Here is a 26,849-nt window from a genome sequence, read left to right as displayed (position 1 = left end):
AAATAATACATTTCTTTACTCAATACAACACTCTTCACACCAAAATTTCTCAAATACTCCCACCACAATATGTCTAAAAAAATGAGTTCCAACAACGAAGTAACACAACCCTTGAGTGCGAACGATAAGGAAACCGACTACACAAGTGATAACGATGAAGTAAGCCAACAACCCCCACCCACTATAAACCCATACTTGAATCCTGATATTCAAAATCAGGTCGTTCAAATAGCCATCCAACAATTCCAACAATTTATGTCCAATGACGTCGAAGAATTGCTCGAGATGATGAAACAGAGACGTACACGTCGAGAAAACTCAGCCTCAAGCTCCAGAAGTAGATCGGGGAGACGTGCAAATGTAGACAGGGATCATGAGAAAGGGTTCGACCAACTCTAGAAAGACTACTTTGCTGAGTAGCCAATGTACGATGCTATGACCTTTAGGCGTCGGTTTTGAATGCGGCGTCCACTTTTTGTTAGAATCGTAAATGATTTGGAGGTCAATTATGAATACTTTCACAAAGAGCGGATGCCACTGGACAACGGGGTCCTTCTCGCTACCAAAAATGCACAGCTGCCATACGTCAGTTGGCATACGACGTAGAAGCCGATGCAGTTGATGAATATGTACGCATTGGCGAGAGTACGACCATGGAGTCTCTTAAAAAATTCTACAAGGGAGTCATCGAACTTTATCATAAAGAATATCTTAGAAGACCTAACGAGAATGACATCCAACGGATATTGGAGAAGCATTCAACCATCCACGGGTTTCATGGAATGTTGGGAAGTATTGATTGTATGCATTGGGCATGGAAAAACTGTCCTGTAGCGTGGCACGGGCAATATACGCTAGGTGACCATGGATATCCAACCATAATGCTCGAGGCAGTTGCATCACACGATCTTTGGATTTGGCATGCCTATTTTGGCATTGCCGGATCGAATAATGACATCAACGTTTTAAACCAGTCACCACTGTTCAACGATGTGGTTGAGGGTTATGCACCACCATGTCATTTCACTGTAAACGGTAGACAATACAATCAAGGATATTATCTTGCAGATGGAATCTATCCGGAATGGTCGACACTTGTGAAAAGCTTCAAGTATCCACACACTGACGAGGCGAAAGCTTTAAAAAAACGTAACGAGTCAGCAAGAAAGAATGTGGAGAGGACGTTTGGGGAGGCCCTGCAAGGATTTGGAGCATAAAAACAATTTCTGGTATTATGTATGCATGCATTATATTGCACAACATGATTGTGCAGGATGAGGGAGAATTTGTAACCGACTGGACCGATGAGGTAGAAGTGGATGTGCAGCTGCCAATACCTGGACCGTCTGAAGCTTTTGCACAACGTATGGAGAGGTACAAACATTTGCGTAATAAGGATGCTCACCATATCCTTCGACAAGATTTAGTACAACATATCTGGGCTAATATGCAGTTACCATAGTTAGGGGTAGCTTTTCTTTTAGTTTCATCCATGTAATGTTTTAGTTTTATTCATGTAATCTTTTTATTTTATCCAAGTAATGTTTTAATTTTATAATCACACAACATAAAACATAACTTAATAATTAGACCATTCGGGAAAGATCGAATATGACCGTTGGGAAAAAAAATTATGACCGTTGGTTACAAAAATGACCGTTGGGAAAAAAATTATGACCGTTGGTTACAAAAATGACCGTTGGGAAAAAAATTATGACCGTTGGTTACAAAAATGACTGTTAGGAAAAAAATATGACCATTGGTTACAAAAATGACTGTTGGGAAAAAAATTATGACCGTTTGTTACAAATATGACCATAGGGAAAAAAAATATGACCGTTGGTTACAAAAATGACCGTTGGCTACTAAAATGATCGTTGGGAAAAAAATATGACCGTTGGCTACAAATATAACCGTTGGTTGCAAAAATGATTGTTGAGAAAAAAATATGACAATTGGTTAGCACTTTAAATACCTCTACTCTATCTCATTCAATTACACCAACACTTTTAACTCCTCATCTCTTTCAACCTTCATATAATTCTTACTACCCTCGTATTACTAATCAAGTATGGAAAACCAATTCCCATTTTCAAATTTGCTAAGTGGCTCTAACCCAAACCCGAGTGAGTCATCCAATGTCCCAGCACTTGGATTTTCCCAGCACCAACACTCAACATTTGTCCAATGAAACAACCCAAACCTAGTACCACTTCAAGGTGGTTATCCTCTACAATACATGAATCTTCCTCCTCAACAATTTTCTTATCCGCCTCAACAAATGTCTTATCCGCCTCAACAAATGCCTTACCCACCTCAATATATGTCTTATCCATTGTCTTTAGACAAACAATCACCTGGGGTGTCGACCCGAGAACCATGTGCACCATCGTCATATTCAAAGAAAAAAGGGAAAAAAGTGGAAGGGTCATCTTCTATGCCAACACTTGCCATTCAAATGTGGACTCATCGGGAAGAAATCATTTTACTTCAAGGCTACATTCACATTTCTGATGACGCAATTGTCGGAAAAAACCAAAAGGGACGTGATTTCTGGGCTTGCGTTCACAGTTATTTCTGTCATGAAACTGGTAAGTCAAGCTGTACAGCGCAACAAGTAAAATCACACTATCACCTGTTTGCTCATGGGCTGACAAGGTTTTGTGAAATTTACTACCGTGAGTATGAACAGTGGGGGAGCGGTATGTCAGATGAGCAAATCATGAATCTTGCAAAAGAAGATTACCACCAAGAAATAAAGAGCTCGTTTAAGTATGAGCATTTGTTTCCAATCGCTAAGGACAACCCAAAATGGTATCAAGGGGTACAAGTGATATCAAAAAGAACGAAAACATCAGCTTCTGGGGATTATACAACATCGGCTTCCAACACTGATGACATTCCTATTTCCCTTGATGCTTTTACACTGAACATGGAAAGTCCTAATTCGTTTCCAGAGTATGAAGAGTTGCCTCGTCCAACCGGCCATAAGAAAGCTAAGGCAAGGATGAAAGCGAAGGCGAAAGAGGCGAAGGAGAAACCCGAAGAACAAGAGATTAAACTAATGCAAACTTTGGTGGGTGGAAAGATTGAAACTATGAACTCCTTCAATGAAAAACTTGACTATATAATATACACTAACGACATGAACGTGCTAAAGATGCCTACTGCAGGTATGAATAAGAAGGCACTTAAGGTGCATCTTCGTCAGTGTGAAGCGATCAGGAAGAAGTGGGATATGCCAGATGATGATGATGTTGATGATGATGATGATGATGAGTAGGTTTTTAATTTATGTATGTCTAATACATGAGGTGTATTTCTTATGTTATGTTCATTTTAATGTGATGTATGTTTAATTTATGTTTCATGTAACTTGTCGATTTCAGTTAATGTATGGTTTTCTTTAAATATTTTAGTTTTTTTTTAATATTTTAGTCTTTTCTTTTCAAAAAAAAATTAATGCACGAAAAATATATAAATTTTTTAAACATTAATTTTATTACTTTTTTTCTGGTAATATTAAATATTTTTAAAGTAATTTTAAATAATAATATTATAAAATTAATGTATTGTAAAAGTAATTTATTAAATATTAAATAATAGTAACAGTAGGTAATGATGTGGAAGATGAGGTGGAGGTTTTTATTGGTTTATGGGTGGAGTAAAAAGTGGGGGTTTTTTAAAGAAATAATTAGAGTATGATGTGGCGATGAGGTGGAGGTTTGAATCGATTTGAAATGGTTTATGGATGTGGATGCTCTAAAGCCCAACAACATTCATATCTATTTTTTTAATAGTGGGTAAAATAATCAATTAAAAACATAAATAAGGGTATAATAAGAATTTAATAAAAAAAATTAAATGAAATAGGGAAATATGTAATATATATGTTTTATTAAGGGGAAATATGTAATTGATTTTAAATTGTGAGAAAATATGTAATTGCTAAGCTTAGTAAGAGAAGATATGTAAATGCCCCTGAATTATAAGTGACATAGCTATACCGTCTCCGAAGCCTTTTTCTTTTTTACTTTCTCTGTTACCTTTTTTGTTTAAATTTCTATATTGTAGTTTTTTTTTGGCTTACTAATTTATGCTTACCATTTAGTGTCGACTGTCAACACCATCAATGCCGATCAAATTCGTATTGCTTCATCGTCGCAACGCATAGGTTTCTTTTAAAATATAACTTGTTGTATTTGGGTGCTAACGAATTAATCTTTTTGGTTTAGTGTTGGACCATTGGTGACTTAGTCCAATGCCAACCGAATTTGCGTCTATTCCCTGTTGCGACGCGCAGATTTTGTTTTTTATTTGAATTATGATCTGTTGTATTTGGACGTTGACAGATTTATTTTTTTGGTTTAGTTTTAGTGTCGTAACCCTATACAGTACAAATTCGCGTTGGCTCACAGCCGGACCGTGCAGACATCATTTTATATATGGTTTTGTATCATAAGCTAATCATGCGTCGCTAAACCGCCATAACGCGATGTGCGTTGTTACCTAGTTATCATTAAAGCAAAAGATACATGTGTTAATTTGATTCTCACGACTTCTTAATATGATTCTCTTGGCTTCTCAGTTTTAGAGTAGTAATGCTATGCATTAAACAAAAACATACTGTTTATATGATCTTCAGCGTTATGAATTATGTATTAAACAAAACATGTTAGCACTGAGTTTGACAGTTTATAACTAGAAGAAACATGAAGAACTCGAAAAGCATGTACCATGGCAGAAGGAACAGCACCTGGGAACCATGCGAGAGAACCGGGCTCGACATCTCTGCAGTGTTCGAAGCTCACAAAAACAAACTACAATACATGGGTTGTTATCATGGAATCGATCCTTGATGCTCAAGGATTATGGGAAGTGGTGGATCTGACCAGAAACGATGTAGACGAGAGGAAAAACAAGTTGGCAAGGGCTATTATTCTTCAAGCGTTGCCGGAAGGCGTTCTTATGCAAGTTGCAGGAAGCCGGAGTGCCCAAGAGATATGGGAATCGCTACGGGTCAGATTTCTTGGAGCGGATAGAGTGCAGCAAGCTCGCTTACGATCGTTAAAGTGAGAATTCGATCAGCTAAAGATGGGAGAAAAAGATTCCGTTGAGAGTATGCCGGTAAGATAACGGAATATGCCTCACAATTTGATAGTCTTGGAAGCCCGATGGAAGAAGTAGATCTCGTGAAGAAACTTCTTGATAGTGTCCCCGATCGATTTATAGCTACCGTGGTAACCATAGAACAATGGGCAGATCTTTCCGCAATGCTTTTTGAAGACTGTATTGCAAGGCTTAAAGCATTTGAGGAACGGATAAAAGGAAAGGAAGCGTCTGCCGAGAAGGGCAAGTGATGTGCTAAAAGTAGTCTTAATAATTATTAACTAAAATTACGCTAATCTAGACACTAAGTAATAAATTCTAGACTCTTAAACTTAACTAAACTACTAACCGGTAAGTGAACCGATCGACTCTAGTACAGCTAAGTAAGTCCGGATATCGAACCCACGAGACTCTTTAAATTACGTTTGCTAGCTAATTAAACTCAACTACAAACATGACTTATTTATTTATTATTTGTTAAAGGGGGGTTTTACTAATAAACTAATTTTAAACTAATTAAGTAAACTAAAGACGACTAAACTTAGAACTTGGACTTAATTCAGATGATGATGAACAACCACCTAGGCTAGAATCCCCTAAGTTTCAGTTATCAATTGACCTGGAGACTATTTAGTTATGGAACTGGGATCGTAAAATAGATGCTTAAGAGAAAACTCGAACAGGACCCCTGACCCTTCTCAAGAGACACCTATGGGTTTCGAGTAAGTTTTAACGCACACCAGTATTAAAAATCAAGTTTCCTTACGGTCACCTAATTAATTACAAACTAGTTCCTTTATACAAAATCCTACCTTACAGCGCGGAAAACAAAGGCAGTCTAATATATTCAATTGACTCGATAGACAAAGTTAATCAATCAAACCTAGACGGACTCCTTACGAAGAACTAAATCTGGCAATCCTGATCAACAAAGATCTATCAATAACCTAGCACCTTACAGCTATTTAGGTTAGCAGCACACTTAAGTTTATTTAATTAAATAATATTATTCCTATGATCTTATTCGAAATCAATCATAAAATAGTCAAAAACACAAGTAGATGACCTAATATCAACCTATCATAATGACAAACAATAATCAAGTCAACTATGGAATAATAAAACTCAACAAACAACCCTAAGCACACATATGCATCAATTTAATATAACTAAACCTTTTACTAGTTCATAAAACCATAACGATAAATAAATCCCAAGTCAAAATCAAACATCAACAAAAGTTCATCATAAGCCTTGGCAGTCTATAAAGTTTAGCCTAGCGTGTTAAAGTAAAACAAAACAATAAAAAACGAAATCATGGTGGAAAACAAAAGAAACGAAAGATTAAAGGTGATAAAACCTAGGGTCTTCGTTCTTGATCGATAAGCACGCCACCGAATGATTCCAAGCCTCTAAAACCTCAAAAAGATACACTCCTAGGCCTTGGAACTCTCCAAAATCGGATGTAGCTTTCAGGTTATTCAGGTTATGATTAGGGTTAAGTTTATGGGTGTTTATATAGACTTTAAAGGCCTATAAACTTAAAATTAGTAGAAGATTCTGGAAATCTGGGCCCATAAATTTAATACTTGTAGAAGATTCTATAAATCTTAGCCTATACACTTAATATTTGTAGAAGATTCTAGAAAACTGAGCCCAAAGTGCCGCGCGACGGGCCTTCTCCCATTTTGCTTATTTTCGCCCTCTTTTCGACATGATTGTAACCCGGAACCTAAAATATTCAAATGAATTGGTAATATACAAATTCTAATAAAAATCAAACAAAAACTAATAAAATATTATATTAAATATACAAGGGATTTATATATAGTTTGTTATTTGGACAATGAGGCATCAAATCACATGACCGGATGTGAAGCCTATTTTTCAAAGATCGATTGCATGGGCTTGTTAAATTTGGATATGGGTCCAAAGTGTGCATTAAATGAAGAGGTTCGATTGTGTTCAACTGCAAGAATGGGGAGCAGCGAGTTATAAATGAGGTTTACTATATTCACGATCTAAAGAGCACATCTTAAGTATCGGTCAACTAACCGAAGACGGATGTAAAGTGTGGATAGCAAATGAACATCTATGGCTTTATGAAGAAGGAGAGCGGTTACGAATGCAAGTCCCAAGAAGCCCAAACCGGCTCTACAAAATCGCAATAAAGGTTGGAGTTCCAGTTTGTCTTCTAAGTACTTCTATAAATGACCAAGCATGGCTATGACATGCAAGACTTGGTCATTTGAATTTTGAATCTATAGCATATATGAGAACAAAGAATTTGGTACATGGAGATCTTCACGCATTGCATGGAGAGCATTTTTGTAATGCATGCATGTTAGTTAAACAAAGTAGAACCCATTTCCTAAGCATGCCATGTACCGTGCAACCAAGCCTTTTGAATTTATCCACACTGATCTTTGTGGACCGATCTCACCTTCTACACTAGGAGGGAATCGACACTTTATGTTACTAGTTGACGATCATACAAGATATATGTGGGTTTATACTATTGCTTCTATAATATACGATTGTTTATTGGATTACATCGAAACAGAAGGCAAGCGGGCAACAAGCTGCGCCGCTACCCCTTTTTGAATCGCAAAACCCAATCTTTTAAAAACTATATTTGCTGATCTTGGAGTCATAACATTACTATGCATGACCCGCTGAACACGGGTAAGTGGCTCCACAGCTTCAGGCGCGAGGAAACCAAAAGTGTCAAAAGCAAAAGGAATAAATACATGTTGGTTGTCAAGACACGCCTTTTCATGTTTTGCCACCTTACTTGAAGCAGCTTTTAATGCGGCTTGACCGACCGCGAAACCACTACTCCCTAAGCCCACCAAAGGAGAAACCCCTGTTAAATCTACACACACGTGTTTCCCTCCTATCCATCCAAACACCAAAATGTCAGCCGGTCGAAGAGATGATCTTCCCTCCGACGGGTCAGTCAGGAATAAGAATGATGCTTATACTATTAAAAATAAGAATGATACTTTGGGTGTTTTCAAAAAATTTAAACAGGAAGTGAAGCTAGAGAACTCGTTAAAGGTTAAAGCTTTAAAAAGCAATCCAGGTGGCGAATTTCTCAACAAATTATTCACAGAATATTGTGATCATGAAGGCATCACGAGACTATTCACATCACCGTATTCGCCACAACAAAACGGGAGAGAAGGAACCGAACGGTCTTAAATGCTACGAGGAGCATGATGAAAGCTATGGGTCTCCCACAAAACCTTATGGGGTGAGACGGTTAGACACTCGGTTTATATCTTGAATCGGGTAGCAACGAAGGCATTGAAAGATCTAACCCCCTATGAAGTATTAAAGGGACGAAAGCCTTATATAGCTCACCTACGTGTGTTCGGGTGTTCAACACATATGAAGATACCCTCTGTTAATATGCATAAATTAGATGACCGAAGTAAGGAGGTCGTTTATCTCGGGACTGAACCGGGAACAAAGGCGTACAGGTTATATGACCCGACTCAAAACCGCATCTACGTTAGTAGAGACACGTGAGATTTGAAGAGAACAAAATGTATGATTGGTCTCGCCACGTCGATGCAATGCAAATCGAACACGGACCTTAATGGGTCGAGTTTGTAATTGAAACTGTTACAGAAGTAGGACCACAAATAAGTCCGTCTCAAGTTGAAAATCAATCAGACCTCGCTGGCTCGTCAAGCGAGACCCAGCAGGGGATATTAGAAGACTGTCAACCTCGAAGAACATCCCGAATATTGGTTGTTCCAAGGCGGTTCGATGATTATGTTATGTTAAACGAAGCGGAATGTTGCCTTCTGGATGATGAACCTGCCAACTTTGAAGAAGCTAAAAATATTAAAGAATGGCGCGATGCAATGAGAGCTGAATTAGTCTCGATCGAACAAAATAAAACTTGGGAAATATGTTACCTACCAGAAGGTCACCAAGCGATTAGATTAAAATGGGTGTTTAAAACCACGTGATGCTAGCCGGTCTATAACAAAGTACAAAGCAAGGTTGGTAGCGAAAGGGTACGTGCAAGAACAAGGTGTGGATTTTGAAGAATTATTCGCTCCGGTAGCAAGATTAGAAACAATACGCCTAATCTTAGCGAGAAACGGGTGGCTCGTTTATCATTTAGACGTCAAATCGGCTTTTCTAAATGGAGACTTAAAGGAAGTTGTGTACGTAAAGCAACCAGATGGTTTCGTTGTTCCCGGGAAACAAGACATGGTTTATAAACGGAACAAGGCGTTGTACGGCCTCCGACAAGCACCGCGGGCATGGAACGAGAAGCTCGACAAGACTTTAAAGAACTTAGAGTTCGTCCAATGTCCGAGAGAACCGGTAGTTTACAAGCGAATTACGGGTACCGACGTGATAATTGTAGGTGTCTACGTCGATGACCTGATTGTAACCGGGTCGAGTCAAGGCGAAATCAATAAATTTAAGGAGCAAATGAAGAATGAATTTGAAATGCAAGATCTTGGGGTACTCTCATACTATCTAGGCATTGAGGTAACTCAAAGGAAGAATAAAATAACTTTAAAGCAGGAGGCATATGCTAAAATGATTTTAGAGAAGATTGGAATGAATGAAAGCAATTATCATCAATACCCTATGGAAACCCGTTTACAAGTAACAAAAGATGATGAGGGGCAACCACTTAATGCAACCGAATACCGAAGAATTATTGGAAGCTTAAGATACTTAACACATACAAGACCCGATTTAAGCTACTCGGTTGGTGTTGCTAGTAGGTTCATGCAGGAACCAAAACAATCCCATATGCAAGTGTTGAAGCATATACTGTGATATGTAAAAAGCTCGATTGGGTACGGGTTAACATACAGGTGTAGCGGTGAGGGAAATTTAGTTGGGTTTTGTGAAAGTAGCTATGGTATGGATAATACGGATGGACGAAGCACTACGGGGATGGCGTTCTACTATGGAGATATGTTGATCTCATGGCTCTCGCATAAACAGCAAACCGTTGCATTATCATCATGTGAGTCCGAGTTTATGGCAGCCGCAACTGCGGCCTGCCAAGCAATGTGGTTGAGAGGATTGCTAAGTGAATTAACCGGGAATGAAGAAAAGGTGGTAACTTGATCATAGATCCGCTATTGATCTAATGAAAATTCCCATATTTCACAGGAGAAGTAAACACATAAATATAAGATTCCACTTCATTCGAGAGTGTATTGAACGTGGGGAAATTAAGGTGGAACACATTAGTGGTGAAAGACAAAAAGCAGACATTCTTACTAAAGCTTTACCGAGAATTAAATTTAAGGAAATGCGTGGATTGCTCGGGATAAAAGATTTGAAAGGAACGAATCAAGATTAGGAGGTGAATGATAAATCAAATCATTCGTTTTGGATAAACCAGGGAGGCTTGGAAGATCTCATGGGAAGAAAAAGGAGGAGATCACATCTATCCATTTAATATTTTATATTTATCTAAATGTTCGTTTTGTTTTTTGAATTAGTTTCATTGTTTGAGTCAGATTAGAATTAGTATGCTATAAATATGGTTAGGTTTATTGAGTTTTGTATTCTGAAGTTTATGTTTCTCTCGTTCATATAATAAAAGGTGTCTTGGATGTTGTTTCCAAAATACCTGTGAATATCGATTGTTTGTTCCAACACAAACACCATACCACTAGACCACTAGGTCATTGGTATCATATTAGTACAGACAAAGAACGGTTGTCCAAATACGAAGGATCAAACCGGTCAGATCAAGTTAAGCTTTTGGCATTATCGGTCAAGCTGATAGACCAATAAACTCAAAACATTGGCCATGCAAATATGCGGAAATTTCAACTAATCTAAAACAGTAACGTATAGCCCAGATTAAATATCTCAAAACTCAAACAATAACTTGTATAGTTTCTCATTAACGAATGGGCCCGTTTACTAGAACAACTCAAACTCAAGATGCCCTTCAGACGACTCGTTGTAATCCAAATACTTTTTAGCTTTCTCCAAAGACGCGGCTTTAGAAACCGTGACATCATACGGTTTCATAAAAAAAAACTAATTATACACATATATAAATTTTTATTTAATCTCGATTTACATAATATACACATAAGTATATTATCATTTATCTTATTTTACATATGTTTACAAAAATAATATATATATGTACACACACTATTGCCATAATTTCACTTATATTTGTATATAAATATTTAATAATCAAGATATTTTCAAATTACTCGGTAATCGAACCATTTAATATTAGAGGCATAATTATAATATATTGTGTTTAATATATTAAACATATACTTAATTATTTATTGTTATGTATTTTACTCTATAGTCTATACTATAATTAGATTTTATCCCCTGTATTACGATGATCGTTTTACATCATTAGTTTTCAATATTTATATATGTATATTTGGATTTTAATTTTATTTATTGTAAGAAAGTTAATAATTAATATACTTGAGGTTTGATGATTAAATGGTTTCACAAATAAATGATATGCTATAATCTGGTTTAAAAGCTATCTGGGTTTTGAGATACACATTACCCATTTATTTTCTATATTATAAAATTGTTTATTAATTATAAATAATATCTTTTTTAAATAAAATAGGATATTAATTTTTAGTATATCTCCATTTTATAGGATTTCATATCAAATATTTGATGAGATTAATTTTTAATATAATGAGATATTATAACCCGTTTAAGAGCTATGTGGGTTTGGTGAAACCTTTACCCGTGAATTCGAGTCAAATGCGTGAAAAACCTTCATTTACAAAAAAAGCAATCTGATGGCTTGAAAGAATGGTTGTTTTACATTTTTTGTTTTTTAATATTTACTTTTTGGATTTTAATTTTCTTTATTATGAAAAAGTTAATAATATACTTAGGGTTTGATGATGAAAGGGTTTCATAAAAAAATGATATGTTATAACCCGTTTAAAAGCTATCTGGATTTTGTGACCCATGACTCGCTTATGTTTTTTACTACAAATTATTTATTAATTATAAATAATATCTTTTTCTTTTTAAATTGGATATAAAATTTTAAATATATCCCTATTTTATAGGATTTTCATATCAAATAATTGATAAAATTAATTTTTAATTTAATGAGATGTTATAACCCGTTTAAGAGCTATCTGGTTCTGGTAAGACCCATACCATGAATTTGGGTCTCCATTTAAAAATCAAGCAATCTGGTGGCTTTCATAAAAAGGGGGAGTGACCACATCGCGACACGTAGGATTTTAGGGTGTTCGTTTATATATATTATAGATTACCATAATTGTAATATATATAAGGAAAATTGGTTTTTATTGGTCCCAACTACTTCATTTTTGTCGGCGCCGGTCCCAACTTTCATTTTGGCTGGCAACGGTCCCAACTTTCACATACGTTTCTTCCACCAGTCCGCGACTAATGGAGTACTAACTCCGTTATGTTTTTGCTGATGTGTCCATCTGAGTGGTCAAAAAAACGTTACGTGGCAGCCACCGTGGCAGCCATCTGAGTTGTCAAAGACCGCAGAATCAGAAGCCCCTACCGGACTCTGACCTCCCACCCATCGCCGCTATCAAACTCAAACCCACCAACGCATCAAACCCCCAATTGGGGATTTTCATATCAACATCGCTAGCCATCCTCCAAGATCTGAACTCTTCACCACCAACGCGTCAAACCCCCCCAATTTATCATATACGAATCAGGTTCTTGAATTGGAACACAAGGGTGGGTCGCCGGAAAAACGGGACAAAGCGATTGGATACGAACTGAGATGAATAACGAATATGGGGGAGACGACTCAAGAAGATTCAAAACTCCGCAACCATGATGGTGGTGATGCACAAAGATGATGGTGGCCGGCCACCCGACCGAAGATGGTGGGGTGGCCGATGCGGTGTGACGGCGGCCGGAAATGGTGAACGTGATGGTGGCCGATGCGGCGTTAGGCGGTGGTGGTAGGGGTGGCGGTGGGACGGTGGTGTGGGGAGGTGGGTTTGAGTTTGATGGCGGCGATGGGTGGGAGGTTATGGAGTCCGGTAGGGGTTTCTGATTCTCCGGTCATTGACAACTCAGATGGTTGCCACGTAACGTTTTTTTGACAACTCGGATGGACACATCAGCAAAAAGATAACGGAGTTAATACTCCGTTAGTCGCGGACTGGTGGAAGAAACGTATGTGAAAGTTGGGACCAGCGCCGACAAAATTGAAATAGTTGGGACCAATAAAAACCAATTTTCTTATATATAATTACAAAGTTTGGTGCCGCAAAGTCCCGATTGAGCAACTTTGCGGCACCTTATTGGTCCCTTTTAGTTTGTTTTTAGTTTGATCCGTAACAAATGTAACGAAAATCATCCAAACACCTTATTTGTCCTTTTTGGTTTGTTTTAGTTTCAGTCCGTAACAAACGTAACGAAAGACCAATCGGATGTCAATTTTGTTTTAGTTCCAGTACCGTAACAAACGTAGCTAAAACCGACCTAATGCCGATTTTGTCTAGGGTTTTTGTTTTAGTTCCGGTCCGTAACGAACGTGACAGAAACCAACCGAATTTGAGTAGTTAAAGTAAGTTTTAACAACGCTCGAGTTTTACCGGCCGACGCCACTTGGTCCACCTCAAATTTTATCATTTTTTGTTTTTATTTTGGCTTTAGTTCCGGTACAATAACACACGTGACTTAAACCGACCGAATTCGCGTCGACTTACCGTCTCCACACTTGTGACCGATAACGCTTGGGTTTTACCATTACTAGGGTTTTACCGACTGTGCCGGGTAAAACGCTAGTTTCATACAAATATCTATATATTTTTTAATGGCACATAAGCATACCGTTTAAGTATATACATTTAATCGTATATATTGCCTTTAATATGTTAAACATGCGTAACAACTCTTTGATTTTATAAATAAATACAATAAATGAGTATATATATTATTCTCTAATATGTATTTATTTGCTTCCTATTGTACTTGGTCAAAACTCCTATAATCATGGAGTGATTGTTGTTAATTCTTGTATGAGGTTGATTCTATCACGGTTATAACTTAAAAGCATACCATTAAGTATATATTCGATCGTAACTTATTGCCTTTAATATGTTAAACACACACAATAACTATTTGATGCCATAACTCAGAAGCATCCTATAAAAGCAAAACTTTGTAAACAAAACTTTTCAATTCATTGTTAACACTAATCCTGAAAATAAAGCAAGAAAGCACAAAATGATGAAGCTTATTATTAGCATGCTTATTGCCCTTTTACTAGTTACCACGACATCAGCACGACCAGGTATGTTTATAAGTGTGCGTGCGTGTATATATAATATATATGTATAATGTATGTTTGGTACAAAAAAGTTGTAGCCTAATAAATTACATTTTACTAATAATGTAGGTGGTGTGAGCAAGATCGGCCTACAAAGACCAGAATGTGAATCACTTGCGATATTACCGGGTGGTAATTGTACTAGACATAAGGCTCACCAACTGTGTACCCAGAAGTTCGGGAGTGGCGCTTGGGGATGGTGCTCGGGTTCAACAGAGTGTGAATGTCATTATTATTGTTGAAAGCTTAATTATGATAATGATTAATAAATATATGAATACCAGTTGATTTTGTCATGGGTTAGACACTACAACAGTTCAATTGTTCCTATTTCAAAATTTTCAAAAGGGGGCAATGGGTATCATTCCGGACAAAGGTTAAACGATATATTTTTCCTTAACAAAATAAAAGGATACTTCAAATAAACAAAATAAAAATAAAACTTTTGTTGAGAAAATAATTGGATAAAATTTCAAAAACAAATTGTCCTAAATCCTACTTCTATTAAGAAAAAAATATATTTTACTAATCAATCAAAAGATTATGTGTATGAGCTCGCAAGTATTGTATTAGTTCGTACTTTATTTCCAAGATCATTGGTGTGTCGATCCCCACAAGGTTTGATAGGCTACAAGTCGTTCTACGACCATCATACTTCATTCTTCCTAAACTCCCCCATTCCACTTGGTGTGTATTGTATTCATTCGGCTCGTTACAGTGAAAAGCTTCATAAACGATATTGAAACACCATTCTCCATCATCCACTCTTCATATTTCCCATTCTTTATACACCTTTTGTGAACCGCAAGAGAATCACTTCACTTAAATAACTCAGACTCTATTAGATCATGGAAATTCATGCATCCAGGAGGTATGCATCTTCAAATTCTTCATTTGGCAAATCAAATGAAATAATAGTAAAAAGACTATCACTGGTCTCACCAAGCCATTAAATTGAGGCTTACAAGCTTTCCAAATGCACCAATGTATGAAAAATATAACATTTTCTTCAAAATTCTACTTGTAAATGACTTTGCTATTGCATAATGTGATAATGTCTGTTGTGGAAACGCATATACATGAGGATTTTTCACTAGGCTTCTATGCTTTTTCATTCGAACAAAACTGCATGATGTTTATAAATTATAAGTGATATAGCTATATCGTCTCCGGAGCCTTTTTCTTTTTGACTTTTCTCTGTTACTTTTTTTGTTTTAATTTCTATATCGTGCTTACTAATTTATGCTTACCATTTAGTGTCGATTGTCGACACCATCAATACCGATCAAATTCGCATTGCTTTGCCGTCGCAACGCACATGTTTTTTTTAAATATAACTTGTTGTATTTGGGTGTTAACGAATTAATCTTTTTGGTTTAGTGTTGGTGACTTAGTCCAACACCAACCGAATTCGCGTCCGTTCCCTGTAGCGACGCGCAAGCTTTGTTTTGTATTTGAATTATGTTGATATGTTGTATTTGGGCGTCGACAAATTTATTTTTTGGTTTAGTTCCAATGTCGTAACCCGATACAAAACGAATTCGCGTCGACTCGCGGCCGCATCATCCGGACATCATTTTATATATGGTTTTGTATCATAAGCTAATTCTGCGTCGCTGAACCGCCGCAACGCGATGTGTGTTGTTACCTAGTTACAATTAAAACAAAAGATACATGTGCTAATTTGATTATCACGGCTTCTTAATATGATATTCTCTTGGCTACTCAGTTTTAGAGTAGTAATGTGTTAAACAAAAATATACTGTTTATGATCTTCAGCGCTATGAATTATGTATTAAACAAAACATGTTATGTTAGCACTGAGTTTTGACAGTTTATAACAAATAATATTATTACTCATCGTTTTCGCTCATTCAATAACTTGATTAGTCTTAGTAGGAATGTTCATCTCAGCCGTTTTGAGCATTCCATGAAGCTCAGGCACTATCTTCACCCAGCCGTTCATGTTGAAATTCATTACGAACTGGTCATAAGAGCTGGGAAGGGAGTTCAAGATGAAACCCGCTGCCATTTCATCTGACAGGGGATAATCAAGTTTCCTCAACTGTTCAATGTACCCTTTCATTTTGACGACATGCACACTAACAGATGATCCCTGTTCCATTCTGTAGCTGATAAGCTGCTTCATGGTGGCGTTCTTGACGGGCTTGTTTCTGGAACATGCCCTTGAGTTGCTCAAGCATCTCATAGGCACCAAAATTTTCTAAGCCTTTAGCAAGCTCACAAGACATGGTGGCTAGCATAATACAAGCGACTTCAGCAGAGTCGTTTATATGCTTGTCAAGAACCTCTTTGGCAGCAGCAATATTGTTTTTAGGCTCGGTTGGAACAGGTCCATCGAGAACATAGTGCTAATTTGCAATCTTGAGAACAAGTCCCAAGTTGCGGTGCCACTCAAGAAAGTTTGTGCCATTCAACTTTTCTTTCTCAAGGATAGCCTTGAGGGTGAATGAGGAATTATTATAAGTTGGCATCTGTTTAAATAAGCAAAGTAAATTTTAATTAGTATTTTTGATGTTTTAGTCCTATTATCAATGGCCCAATAACATTAGTAACTAAGTACTTGAGAATCTGGCTTCCAGTTACTAATGGCAGCTGTAGCACACAACATTAGTAAGTGATTAGGCAGACAGACAACTATTGCCAATTGTGAATAGAGCACAACTCTCGTTTATGAGGCCTATTAAGACAACACTTGCCTAGGTAGTTACGTTTAGCCTCATCTATGCCCACCTTAGTCTCCAGACAGATGTAGCACGTAACAGGAGAGTAAAGTAATAGTCGTCCTAGTATAGTCACTTGTGAAAGGGCCGGACGTGTCAACGAAACCCTTTCACCTTGAAGGGATAGGCTAGAAATCAAGTGCGGTGTTGTAGCTCCAAACACTTGAAGTTTCGCAGTATGCCTCAAGTGTTGCTTATAGTAGGATGGCATAGACTATTGATTTTAAAATTGGGATTAATTTTAAATATTACCGAATAGAGTAAAATTTCAGTTTTACTGTATTAATCGGGACAATTTGATGAACCCTTTCATCTCTTAGGACACTTAGTTTTATATAACCTATTAAAACTAAGTTTGTCGCGATATAAATAATCAACTTTAAGTTAATAGTTACCTATTAAGTTATTAGTTTTGAAAAATTAAATTTAGTTTAATTTTGCAAAATATGATTGGTTATAATTTGTTTTAAATCAAACTTCGTTTTAAAGACAAAATTTGACAAGTTGTAAAACCCCTTTTAGAACTTGTTTTATTATAATTGTTTTTAATATTTTAAAACTCCTTTTAAAATATATGTATTGGTATAAGGTTGGTTATTATATAACAATTATAGAAATAAGCAACCACAAAAGCAATAAATAAATATGTAAATCTATATGGCCAATAATTGCTCGATCTTGCTAGAGCCTATTAGCAAGATCGAACGGGTCACAGGGTCATAACACACAAACAACCACAAGGATGGACTTGAGTGCATCCAATCGTCGTCTTGAGCAACTCCCACTGACTTCGTGATTCCCGTTTAGTTTTCATGGTTTTTGTCTTTGGGTCTTCATTTATTACAATATTTATAAATGAAATACAATATTACAAAAATAAATATAATAAAGGAAAAACCCTAACTATTACAAATTTGAACCATCCGTATGGCCAAAAACCAAAAAACCAAAACCAAAACATCACAAACAACCACAAACACGGTCGGGCCAGATTTACATATTACATAACAAACAACCAAAATTCGGGCAAGCTTTTGGTCGAATAAAACAAAATAAAATTTTGACCAAAATATAAAGTTGCCCTAAAATTAATTAGACCAGAAACTTTAAAACCAGTTAAAGTTTGTGTTCTAATTCCGGTTAACAGACCGGTACCGACTCGTACATTATAACCAAGGCTCTGATACCACTGTTGGGTTTCAGTGGTGATCAGTCAAAATTTTATTTATTAAAACCGGTTTAATAAACATGACAAATAATAATTAAATCTTATTATTAATAAATACGCAGCGGAATATAAACGAATAATCAGCACCGAAACTGAACCCGACAGGATCCGGTTACAAAACATACGAGCACGGATAATATTAAACAATATATTATTTAACTACCGATGAGATAAATAATACCTCGGTTAATGAATAACCGGTTGAGACACCGAGGTTCAACGAACGATGCTAGGTGACGAACCGAACGAGCGAGCGGCGACGGCGGTACGCGAAAGCAGCGCTGACAGTGGCTTACGGACAGCAACGACAGCAGCCGGGTGGCGTACGGACAGCAGCGGCAATAGCCGGGTGGCGTACGGCAGCAGCGGGTGTTTTGCTGTAGCGAAAGTCGGTAACGATCGAGGTGCGGCTGCACTTTGGTTGTGGCAGGCCTTTTTTCTTGCGGCAGAAGAGTTCTCTCAACATATTATCTTTACGTGATTATTTATATCTCCACTAAAGTTGGAGTAATCACCAAGTCAACCTATTTAGGTTATTATTATATTAAGATTATATCATAATCTTATTATTTATTAATAATAAATCCTAACCGGGTCCAAAGTCCAACTCGTTCCAACTCTTGTTTAAAGCCCGTACCAGTATATTTAATTAGTAAATAAACTTTATTATTTATAACTATTATAAATAATAATTCCGCGTAATTAGATTCGTCATTTACCGGTTAAACAATTTAAGCGGATTTTAGTTCATTGCCCAAGGTGTAACTCTCACGGGTCGTAACTCGGCCGGTCGCGTTAAATTAACCGAACCGATCCACTATTTCCAACAACTTATTATCTAATGATCGAAAATGCAAATGCTGCATGTATTAAGAGATAAATCAGATAAAGAGTAAAAAAAATGGGGGGGGGGGGGGGGGGGGGAATCTGCCATGCCATCAATAAAAGAAATAAAATCTGGCTATAATAAAGATTGTTTTCGGTATTATTGAAAAGCAAAAAGGCACCCACAAATGGTATTTGTTTGAAATATCAAGTAACTGCTCTCTGATCTCCTACACCTTTCTTCCCTGTTCAAATACTCATCTCTTCGTTAAATAATGTATCTTTTTGATCAAGCAGGATTAAAGATTTTGTGTACAAGCTAACGTTTAATGAACTATTTCGTCCATTAATCCAAATTTCATTGATGTGTTCCGACAAGGGATCATAGACTACAAGTTTATCTGAATCATAAACTACAAGTTTATCTGAATCATCAAATGAAAAGTGATTCATCCTCATGTGAGCTGCATGCATGAAGGCTAATTTATTTATTTGTTTATCGTTAAGTTTGTTTAAGTTTGAATAATTGCTAAGAACTCGGTCAAGTCAGTTAGAGTCCTGGTCTTATGCTTAGCCCTAGTATTATGCATTTATCCGTTGTAAAGTTCTCTATTTAAGAGAGTTCTTTGTTTCCTTGATGTATGCAATTTTATATTATCAATTCAATCAATAGCCTTCATCATTCCTTGATTATTCTTTGTTATTAATGTTCTGATACTAACAGATTTGGTATTAGAGCACAGCCTTCGATCCAACTCTTCATACATATTAAACCCTAATTATCCTATCTACCCTATGGCCAAGCAAACCAGCACTCTTCCAACTGCCTCCACGCCGATTCCTGTATTCAAAGGCAAAGGGTATGAGTATTGGAGTATTCGTATGAAGACCATCCTCCGATCACGTGATCTTTGGGACCTAGTTCAAGACGGTGTTGACGTATCAGAGAAAGATCAAAACAAACTCAAAAACTCCCAAAAACGGGATGCTCATGCTATGACCATAATTCAGCAGGGCATACATGATCAGCTATTTTCAAGAATTGCAGCAGCCTCCACGGCCAAAGAAACGTGGGAAGTGTTAAAGATGGAGTATGAAGGTGACTCACAAGTCAAGGCAATTAAACTACAAGGCCTTAGGAGAGATTTTGAAAATCTCTCCATGAAAGATGGTGAGCCTATAGGAGAATACTTTGGACGTGTTATGGCTCTAGTAAGTCAAAAGAGAGCTTATGGGGAAACTATTGCTGATCAAACAGTAGTAGAGAAAATCCTTAGGAGCCTTACACCCAAGTTCGACTTTGTGGTACCCTCCATTGAAGTTGCCTATGATCTGTCAAGTCTCACTCCAGTTAAGCGCTCATTGGTGCCTCCAATCCCAAGAGGAAAGAATTAATAGCCGAACCCCCGAGAAACAAAAAGGTGGTGATGAACAAGCCTTACAGGCTATGTATGACCCAATAAGAACCAGTTCATTCAGAGGTAGAGGTCGTCTCTCATTTAGAGGGAGAGGCCGAGGAAGAAGCCAAGACAAGCCTCACGAGAAATCCAAAATCCCTCATTATACTCATTGCAATAACTATGGTCATGTCAAGAGTGATTGCTGGTACAATAATGAACCAACAGCAAACGTTGCCAAGGAAAATGAAGAAGGTGAAGATGAGGAAAAGTTGTTTATGGCAATCACTAAAGATCATTATTCTTTAATGACTAATGCCACAGACACGGGTGATACTACCCACTTGTGGTTTTTAGACTCTGGTGCTTCCAATCATATGACATGATGCAAGAAAGGATTCACTCATCTAGATGAGTCATTCAAAATGGTGGTCAGACTGGGAGACAAGAAAGAACTAATAGTTCAAGGAAAGGGAACTATTAAAATTATCACTCCAAATGGTAACTCTAGACTACTAGATGATGTGTATTATGCACCATTGTTGGGTTATAATTTGTTAAGTGTGGGCCAGTTGATGAAAAAGGGGTATTCACTACTATTTGATGATGATCAATGTGTCATCAAGAGTAAAACCACATGTCAAGTTCTAATGGTTGTTCCAGTTCAAACTAACAACATGTTCCTCTTGGATGCATCTAAGTCAAGTTCAAGTAATAACAATATCAACCCTGATTGTGCAATTGATGGTGTGTGTATACTATGGCACAAGAGGTATGGACATTATCACTTTCAAAGTTTAAAGTTGTTGCATGATAAACGAATGGTGTTTGGTCTACCACCTATACAACATGCTGAGAAGTGTCAAGGTTGTGTTGTTGGTAAAAAGGCTAGGGAATCATTTCCTTACAAGTCATGGAGGGCAACCAAGAAACTTGAGCTGATCCATGCTGATGTATGTGGTTTCATGCAAGTTCCCAGTCTAGGAGGTAGTTTCTATTACTTGCTCTTTATTGATGACTATACAAGAATGTGTTGGGTATATTTTGTTGCTAACAAGTCAGAAGTTTTTGCTAAGTTTAAAAGCTTTAAGCTCATGGTTGAAAAAGAATGTGAAGGAACAATAAAGGTTCTTAGATCTGATAGAGGGGGTGAGTTCACCTCTTCTGAATTCAATAAGTTTTGTGAAGATCATGGTATTAAAAGAGAGCTTACGGTTCCTTATACCCTTGAGCATAATGGGGTTGTAGAGAGGAAGAACAGGACAGTAATGGGAATGGCCAGGAGTATGTTGAAGCAGATGTCCGTGCCCAACTATTTTTGGGCTGAAGCAGTGGCTACATCAATCTATCTTATAAACATTGCAACTACCAAATCCGTAAGAAACCAAACACCCTATGAGGCATGGTACAATAAAAAGCCATTTGTCCATCACTTAAGGGTGTTTGGATGTGTGGCATGTTCTTATTCCAACTCAATTCAGAAGAAAGTTAGATGATAAGGCAGAGAAATGTGTGTTCATAGGCTATTCATCTCAAAGCAAAGGATACCGTCTCTACAACCTTCTTACAAAGAAGTTTCTAACCATAAGGGATGTCGCATTCATTGAAAATGAGAAGTGGCAATGGAGTACCAATCCAACTCAGCATCCTCAAGCCTATATTGATCCATTCCCCATTCCTCCTTTAAATGAGTCTGAAACCAATAACCAACCTAACAGCCCTACATACTCCTCACCTATACAAAAAATGACTTACAAAGCCAAAATAGTCAACAAACTCCAGCTCAAACACACTCACATGATATCCCTATTGTTGCTTCCACCAACCAAAGTCACACTAGCACTCCACCACTTCAGCCTAAAACTCGACATATTCAAGATGTTATTGCTGATGCTAGAAAGATAGATGTTGATACCGACTTCTATAACTACTAGTTTGCTCTAAATGTCACAGACCCAACAACCTATGATGAAGCTGTTGACAAGAAAGAATGGAAGGAAGCAATGGCAACTGAGTTAGATGCAATTGAAAGAAACATGACATGGGAATTGGTGAAACTGTCTCACGGTAAGAATCTAGTGGGTTTAAAGTGGCTATTTAAAACCAAAGTTGGCCCATATGGGAATATCCTTAAGCACAAAACAAGACTTGTGGCTAAAGGTTATTCTCAACAACATGGTATTGATTATCAAGAGACATTTGCTCCAGTAGCTCGTTTTGAAACTATAAGAGTTGTTTTAAGTGTGGCAGCTCATATGGGATGGTTGGTACATCAATTAGATGTTAAATATGCTTTTTTGAATGGGAACTTAACAGAAGAAATATATGTTGAGCAGCCTCAAGGGTATGTTGTCACAGGAAAAGAAGATTATGTATACAAGTTACACAAGGCTTTGTATGGGCTTAAGCAAGCTCCAAGAGCCTGGTACTCCAGAATTGATAGCCACTTTATCAATAATGGGTACATGAGAAGTGAAAGTGAACCAACTTTATATGTTAAGACAGGTGATAATCAGAAAATTATGTATGTGTGCTTGTATGTGGATGACATAATCTGCACTGGTCCTTGTTCCAAGCTTATTGCAGAATTCAAGAATGGTATGAATCAAATGTTTGAAATGACAGATATGGGGCTACTGAAGTTCTTTTTGGGCTTGGAGGTAAAACAAACCATACATGGTCTGTTCTTATGCCAAGATAAATATGCTAAAAGTTTGTTAAAAAAATTTGGTATGATGAATTGCACTCCTGAAGATACTCCAATGAATGCTTGTGAGAAGTTGATGATAGAAGATCAAGCTGATAAAGCAAATTCTGTAACCTACAGAAGCCTTATAGGAGGTCTGATATACTTAACTCACACTAGCCATGATCTTGCCTATTCTGTGAGTATGGTAGCTCGGTTTATGCAGTCACCATCCAAGATTCACTTTGGAGCTGCAAGAAGGATTCTAAGATATGTGGCAGGTACTACTTCTTTTGGTCTCTGGTATGCTAAAGGTACAAAGGTTGAGTTGATTGGCTTCACTGACAGTGATTGGGCTAGCTGTCAAGATGACAGGAAAAGTGTTTCAGCCAATATTTTCTCCCTTGGTAGTGGTGCAGTGACATGGAGTTCTAAGAAGCAAGCAACGGTTGCTCTCTCTAGTACAGAAGCAGAATATATTGCCTCAACTGCAGCTACTTGCCAAGCAGTCTGGTTAAGAATGGTACTCACTGATCTCGGGTTTGATCAAAAAGCTGCTACTTTGATGTATTGTGACAATCATTCCACTATTAACTTGAGCAAGAATCCTATACTGCATAGTCGTTCATAGCATATTAAACTCAAGCATCATTTCATTCGAGAAATGGTATCTCAAGAACAAGTGAAGTTAGTTTATTGTAACACCAATGAGCAGCTTGCAGATGTTCTAACAAAGGCCCTCTCTAGAGAAAAGTTTGTTCATTATCGTTACTGGCTTGGAGTAATGGAGCATGAATCAAGGGAGGGTAATGAAAAGTGATTCATCCTCACGTGAGCTGCATGCATGAAGGCTAATTTATTTATTTGTTTATTGTTAAGTTTGTTTAAGTTTGAATAATTGCTAAGAACTCGGTCAAGTCAGTTAGAGTCCTGGTCTTATGCTTAGCCCTAGTATTATGCATTTATCCGTTGTAAAGTTCTCTATTTAAGAGAGCTCTTTGTTTCCTTGATGTATGCAATTTTATATTATCAATTCAATCAATAGCCTTCGTCATTCCTTGATTATTTATCGTACTCAGTATATCCCACCAATAGCAATGCTATGGTAGGGTCTGAGGAGGGTAAAATGTAGACAACCTTACCTCTACCCCATAGGGATAGAGAGGCTGCTTCCGATGAGACCCCCGGCTCGATAGTAGTTTTGCATCAAGCCTTGGACATAAGGCACATAGCACTCAATCATCGGGACACCGGCTGATTGGTGCATGTGCCCTTGTCTTTCGGCTATCAACGTCACCACATGATGCCTGATTAACCTTCCCCCACTTTTAACGTTATTTTCACGAGATTAGTAAAATAACGTCAAAATTAGTGCAATTTTACTTTTGCCCACCCGAGAGTTCACACATATATACATTATATGCGTGCACCGCCAGTAGGGCATTATTCCTTGATTATTCTTTGTTATTAATGTTCTGAAACTAACATCATCAGTGTCATCTATGGCCATCATAATTTCACCATTCCTCCTAAACTCCAGTGGAACACTTGACGTATATAATTCATTTGGCATGTTAACAGTGAAAATTTTTATAAACGATTTTGAAATACCATTCTCCATCATCCACACTTCATATTTCTCGTCCACTATGGTCTCATTAAGAACCACAAGAGAATCAATTCGCTTAAATAAATACAACTCCTCCGGATCTTGGAATGCTAACGTAACCGGGAGGTGTATTTCTCCAAATTCTTCACTTAAGAAATCAAATGAAATAATAATAATACCAGTATCACCACTGGTAACACCCAACCAGTAAATAAACCTATCTACGTGAGATTGAGGTGATTTGAATGCAACCAGTTTATCCGACGGATTACAAGGTGAAATTCTCCAAACCCCTGAGCTTAAATTAAAAACCTCAACCTGCCAAGTTACATTTTTATTAGTTTTAACAATTTTAGGGTCACTAGTCCCAGGACAAACCCCAAAACCAAAATTAGACGAAACAATTAAACCATTCGGAACGGCAATACCAACTGATTTTCTTATCGACGGATTCCAAAGAACAATCATCTCCCTTAAACAACATTTACATGGACCTCCATAATAACCGGACACGCAAACCAATCCATAAGAAGTACCGACAACGGTTGAATCCTCAAGTTGGTTGACGAAGTGGGAACAGTAGGGGAAACCTTGTTTAGGGGGGAAAGAATCATTATCTGCAATCGAAACGTATACATCTGTGAATGACATATTGCGGTACCTTATAAGCAGATGATGAGGTTGATCACGGCAGCGGACGGTGTAATCAGCGATGAAATCAGATGATTCGATCACAGACTTCCATGGTTTTGAAACGGATCGGAACTGAATCAGTGATTTTAAAGGAAGCAGGTTGATGACTTCGATTTGTATATCAAAAGGTATGTCTTCTGGCATTTTGATTTTGGTTATGAATTGCTAGGGTTTTCGGAACAGGTGAGGGGATAAAGAGATTTGCTTCCCGCGAAAAACTAGTTCTCAAAAGTTGGTTATAATAAAATAATATCTTCCGATTCAGAAAGTAAAATCATCTTAACCCATTATACTATCTATTAAATGAGAAGTGCTGGCTACAGTGTCATGGGCATATTTGGAATTTCACTGTTTTCTTTTTGTTTTCCCTACAGCGAACGGGTGAAACTCAAGAACTAGGGTTTTGCTGCCCTTCACAGGTGATGGTAAAGTGGTTCAACGGCAAACTTCTCTTTGTCCTCTTTGCACCCAAAATCTCACCGATTCAAGTCCTTCATTTGTTTGTTTTAACCGACTACCTGGAGTTTCGGAGAGCCCGTTGGAGGTAAACCTAATGCTAATTTTGCACCCAATTGTGACTTTCTTCATCGCGGCTTGCCGTTTCACCTGCCAGGTTTGGGGGTTTTGCTTTTTGAAGTTGTATTGTAAATCTCCTTTCTTACGCCTTCACAAGTCCATTCCTACACATATTATTTTAGATTTTCAGGTATACACCTTTTGAGTTTGTGTAATTATCGGTTTCAACTGATTGCAATAATTCGCTTTATACAGAAGTTGCAGGACAATGGATCAAAACCTATATCCGTTTTCCCCGCAGCTATAGGCTTTGCTTTGTAGTCGGTAGATACGAGTTTTCGATTGTTTTGCACAATTAATCTAGATTCCTTTTACATGAAAAAAAACTATTTTTTTTTATTTGCAGGTGTAAAAAGTCTCAAAATATGAGCTACACATCTTCAGTCTATGGGTCTCAGAATACTAGGCAATATGCTGCAACAGTTGTAAGCCTTATTTCAATTTCTTCATGGACCATGTTTTTTTAAAAAGACCCACTGCTTATTAGGTTCTAAAGATACCAATGGATTGGGTTATTATGCTTGCAGATGAAAATTTGATGATTGATTAGTCTATGTTGCATATGATTGAAGGAATGGGCTTTCAATTTGGAATTCATTGTAATGTTAGTATACTCCTCAGTAAGTTTCTATGTCTTATTAT

The 26,849-nt window shown here is 37.3% G+C and overlaps 1 protein-coding gene and 1 pseudogene across 1 annotated transcript; one reads left to right on the top strand and one right to left on the bottom strand.

Moving 5' to 3' along the window:
- The first annotated feature begins 459 nt into the window (after positions 1–459).
- On the top strand, positions 460–1,462 carry LOC143555202 (uncharacterized; annotated as a pseudogene).
- Positions 1,463–19,482: 18,020 nt separating this feature from the next.
- On the bottom strand, positions 19,483–25,776 carry LOC143555170 (F-box protein At1g52495-like). The gene is made up of 2 exons (XM_077044777.1): positions 24,812–25,776; positions 19,483–19,647 (listed from the first exon to the last, which is right to left on the bottom strand). The coding sequence occupies exons 1-2, from the start codon at positions 25,773–25,775 to the stop codon at positions 19,496–19,498; spliced, it is 1,116 nt and encodes a 371-aa protein (XP_076900892.1). The 5' UTR covers position 25,776; the 3' UTR covers positions 19,483–19,495.
- Positions 25,777–26,849: the final 1,073 nt, after the last annotated feature.

This window comes from Bidens hawaiensis, unplaced genomic scaffold (assembly GCF_021521415.1).
Source record: "Bidens hawaiensis isolate Kalapana, Puna unplaced genomic scaffold, B.hawaiensis_p1.1 tig00018012_1, whole genome shotgun sequence".
Lineage (NCBI taxonomy): Eukaryota > Viridiplantae > Streptophyta > Magnoliopsida > Asterales > Asteraceae > Bidens > Bidens hawaiensis.
This window is presented reverse-complemented; position numbering and strand designations above follow the sequence as displayed.

Excerpts from the sequence above, each read along its gene's own strand:
- LOC143555170 (XM_077044777.1), bottom strand. The coding sequence starts at position 25,775 with ATGCCAGAAGACATACCTTTTGATATACAAATCGAAGTCATCAACCTG. Across the intron at positions 19,648-24,811 it reads AGATGACACTGATGATGTTA|ATAAACTTGTAGTCTATGAT; the intron begins GTTTCAGAACAT and ends TTTATGATTCAG.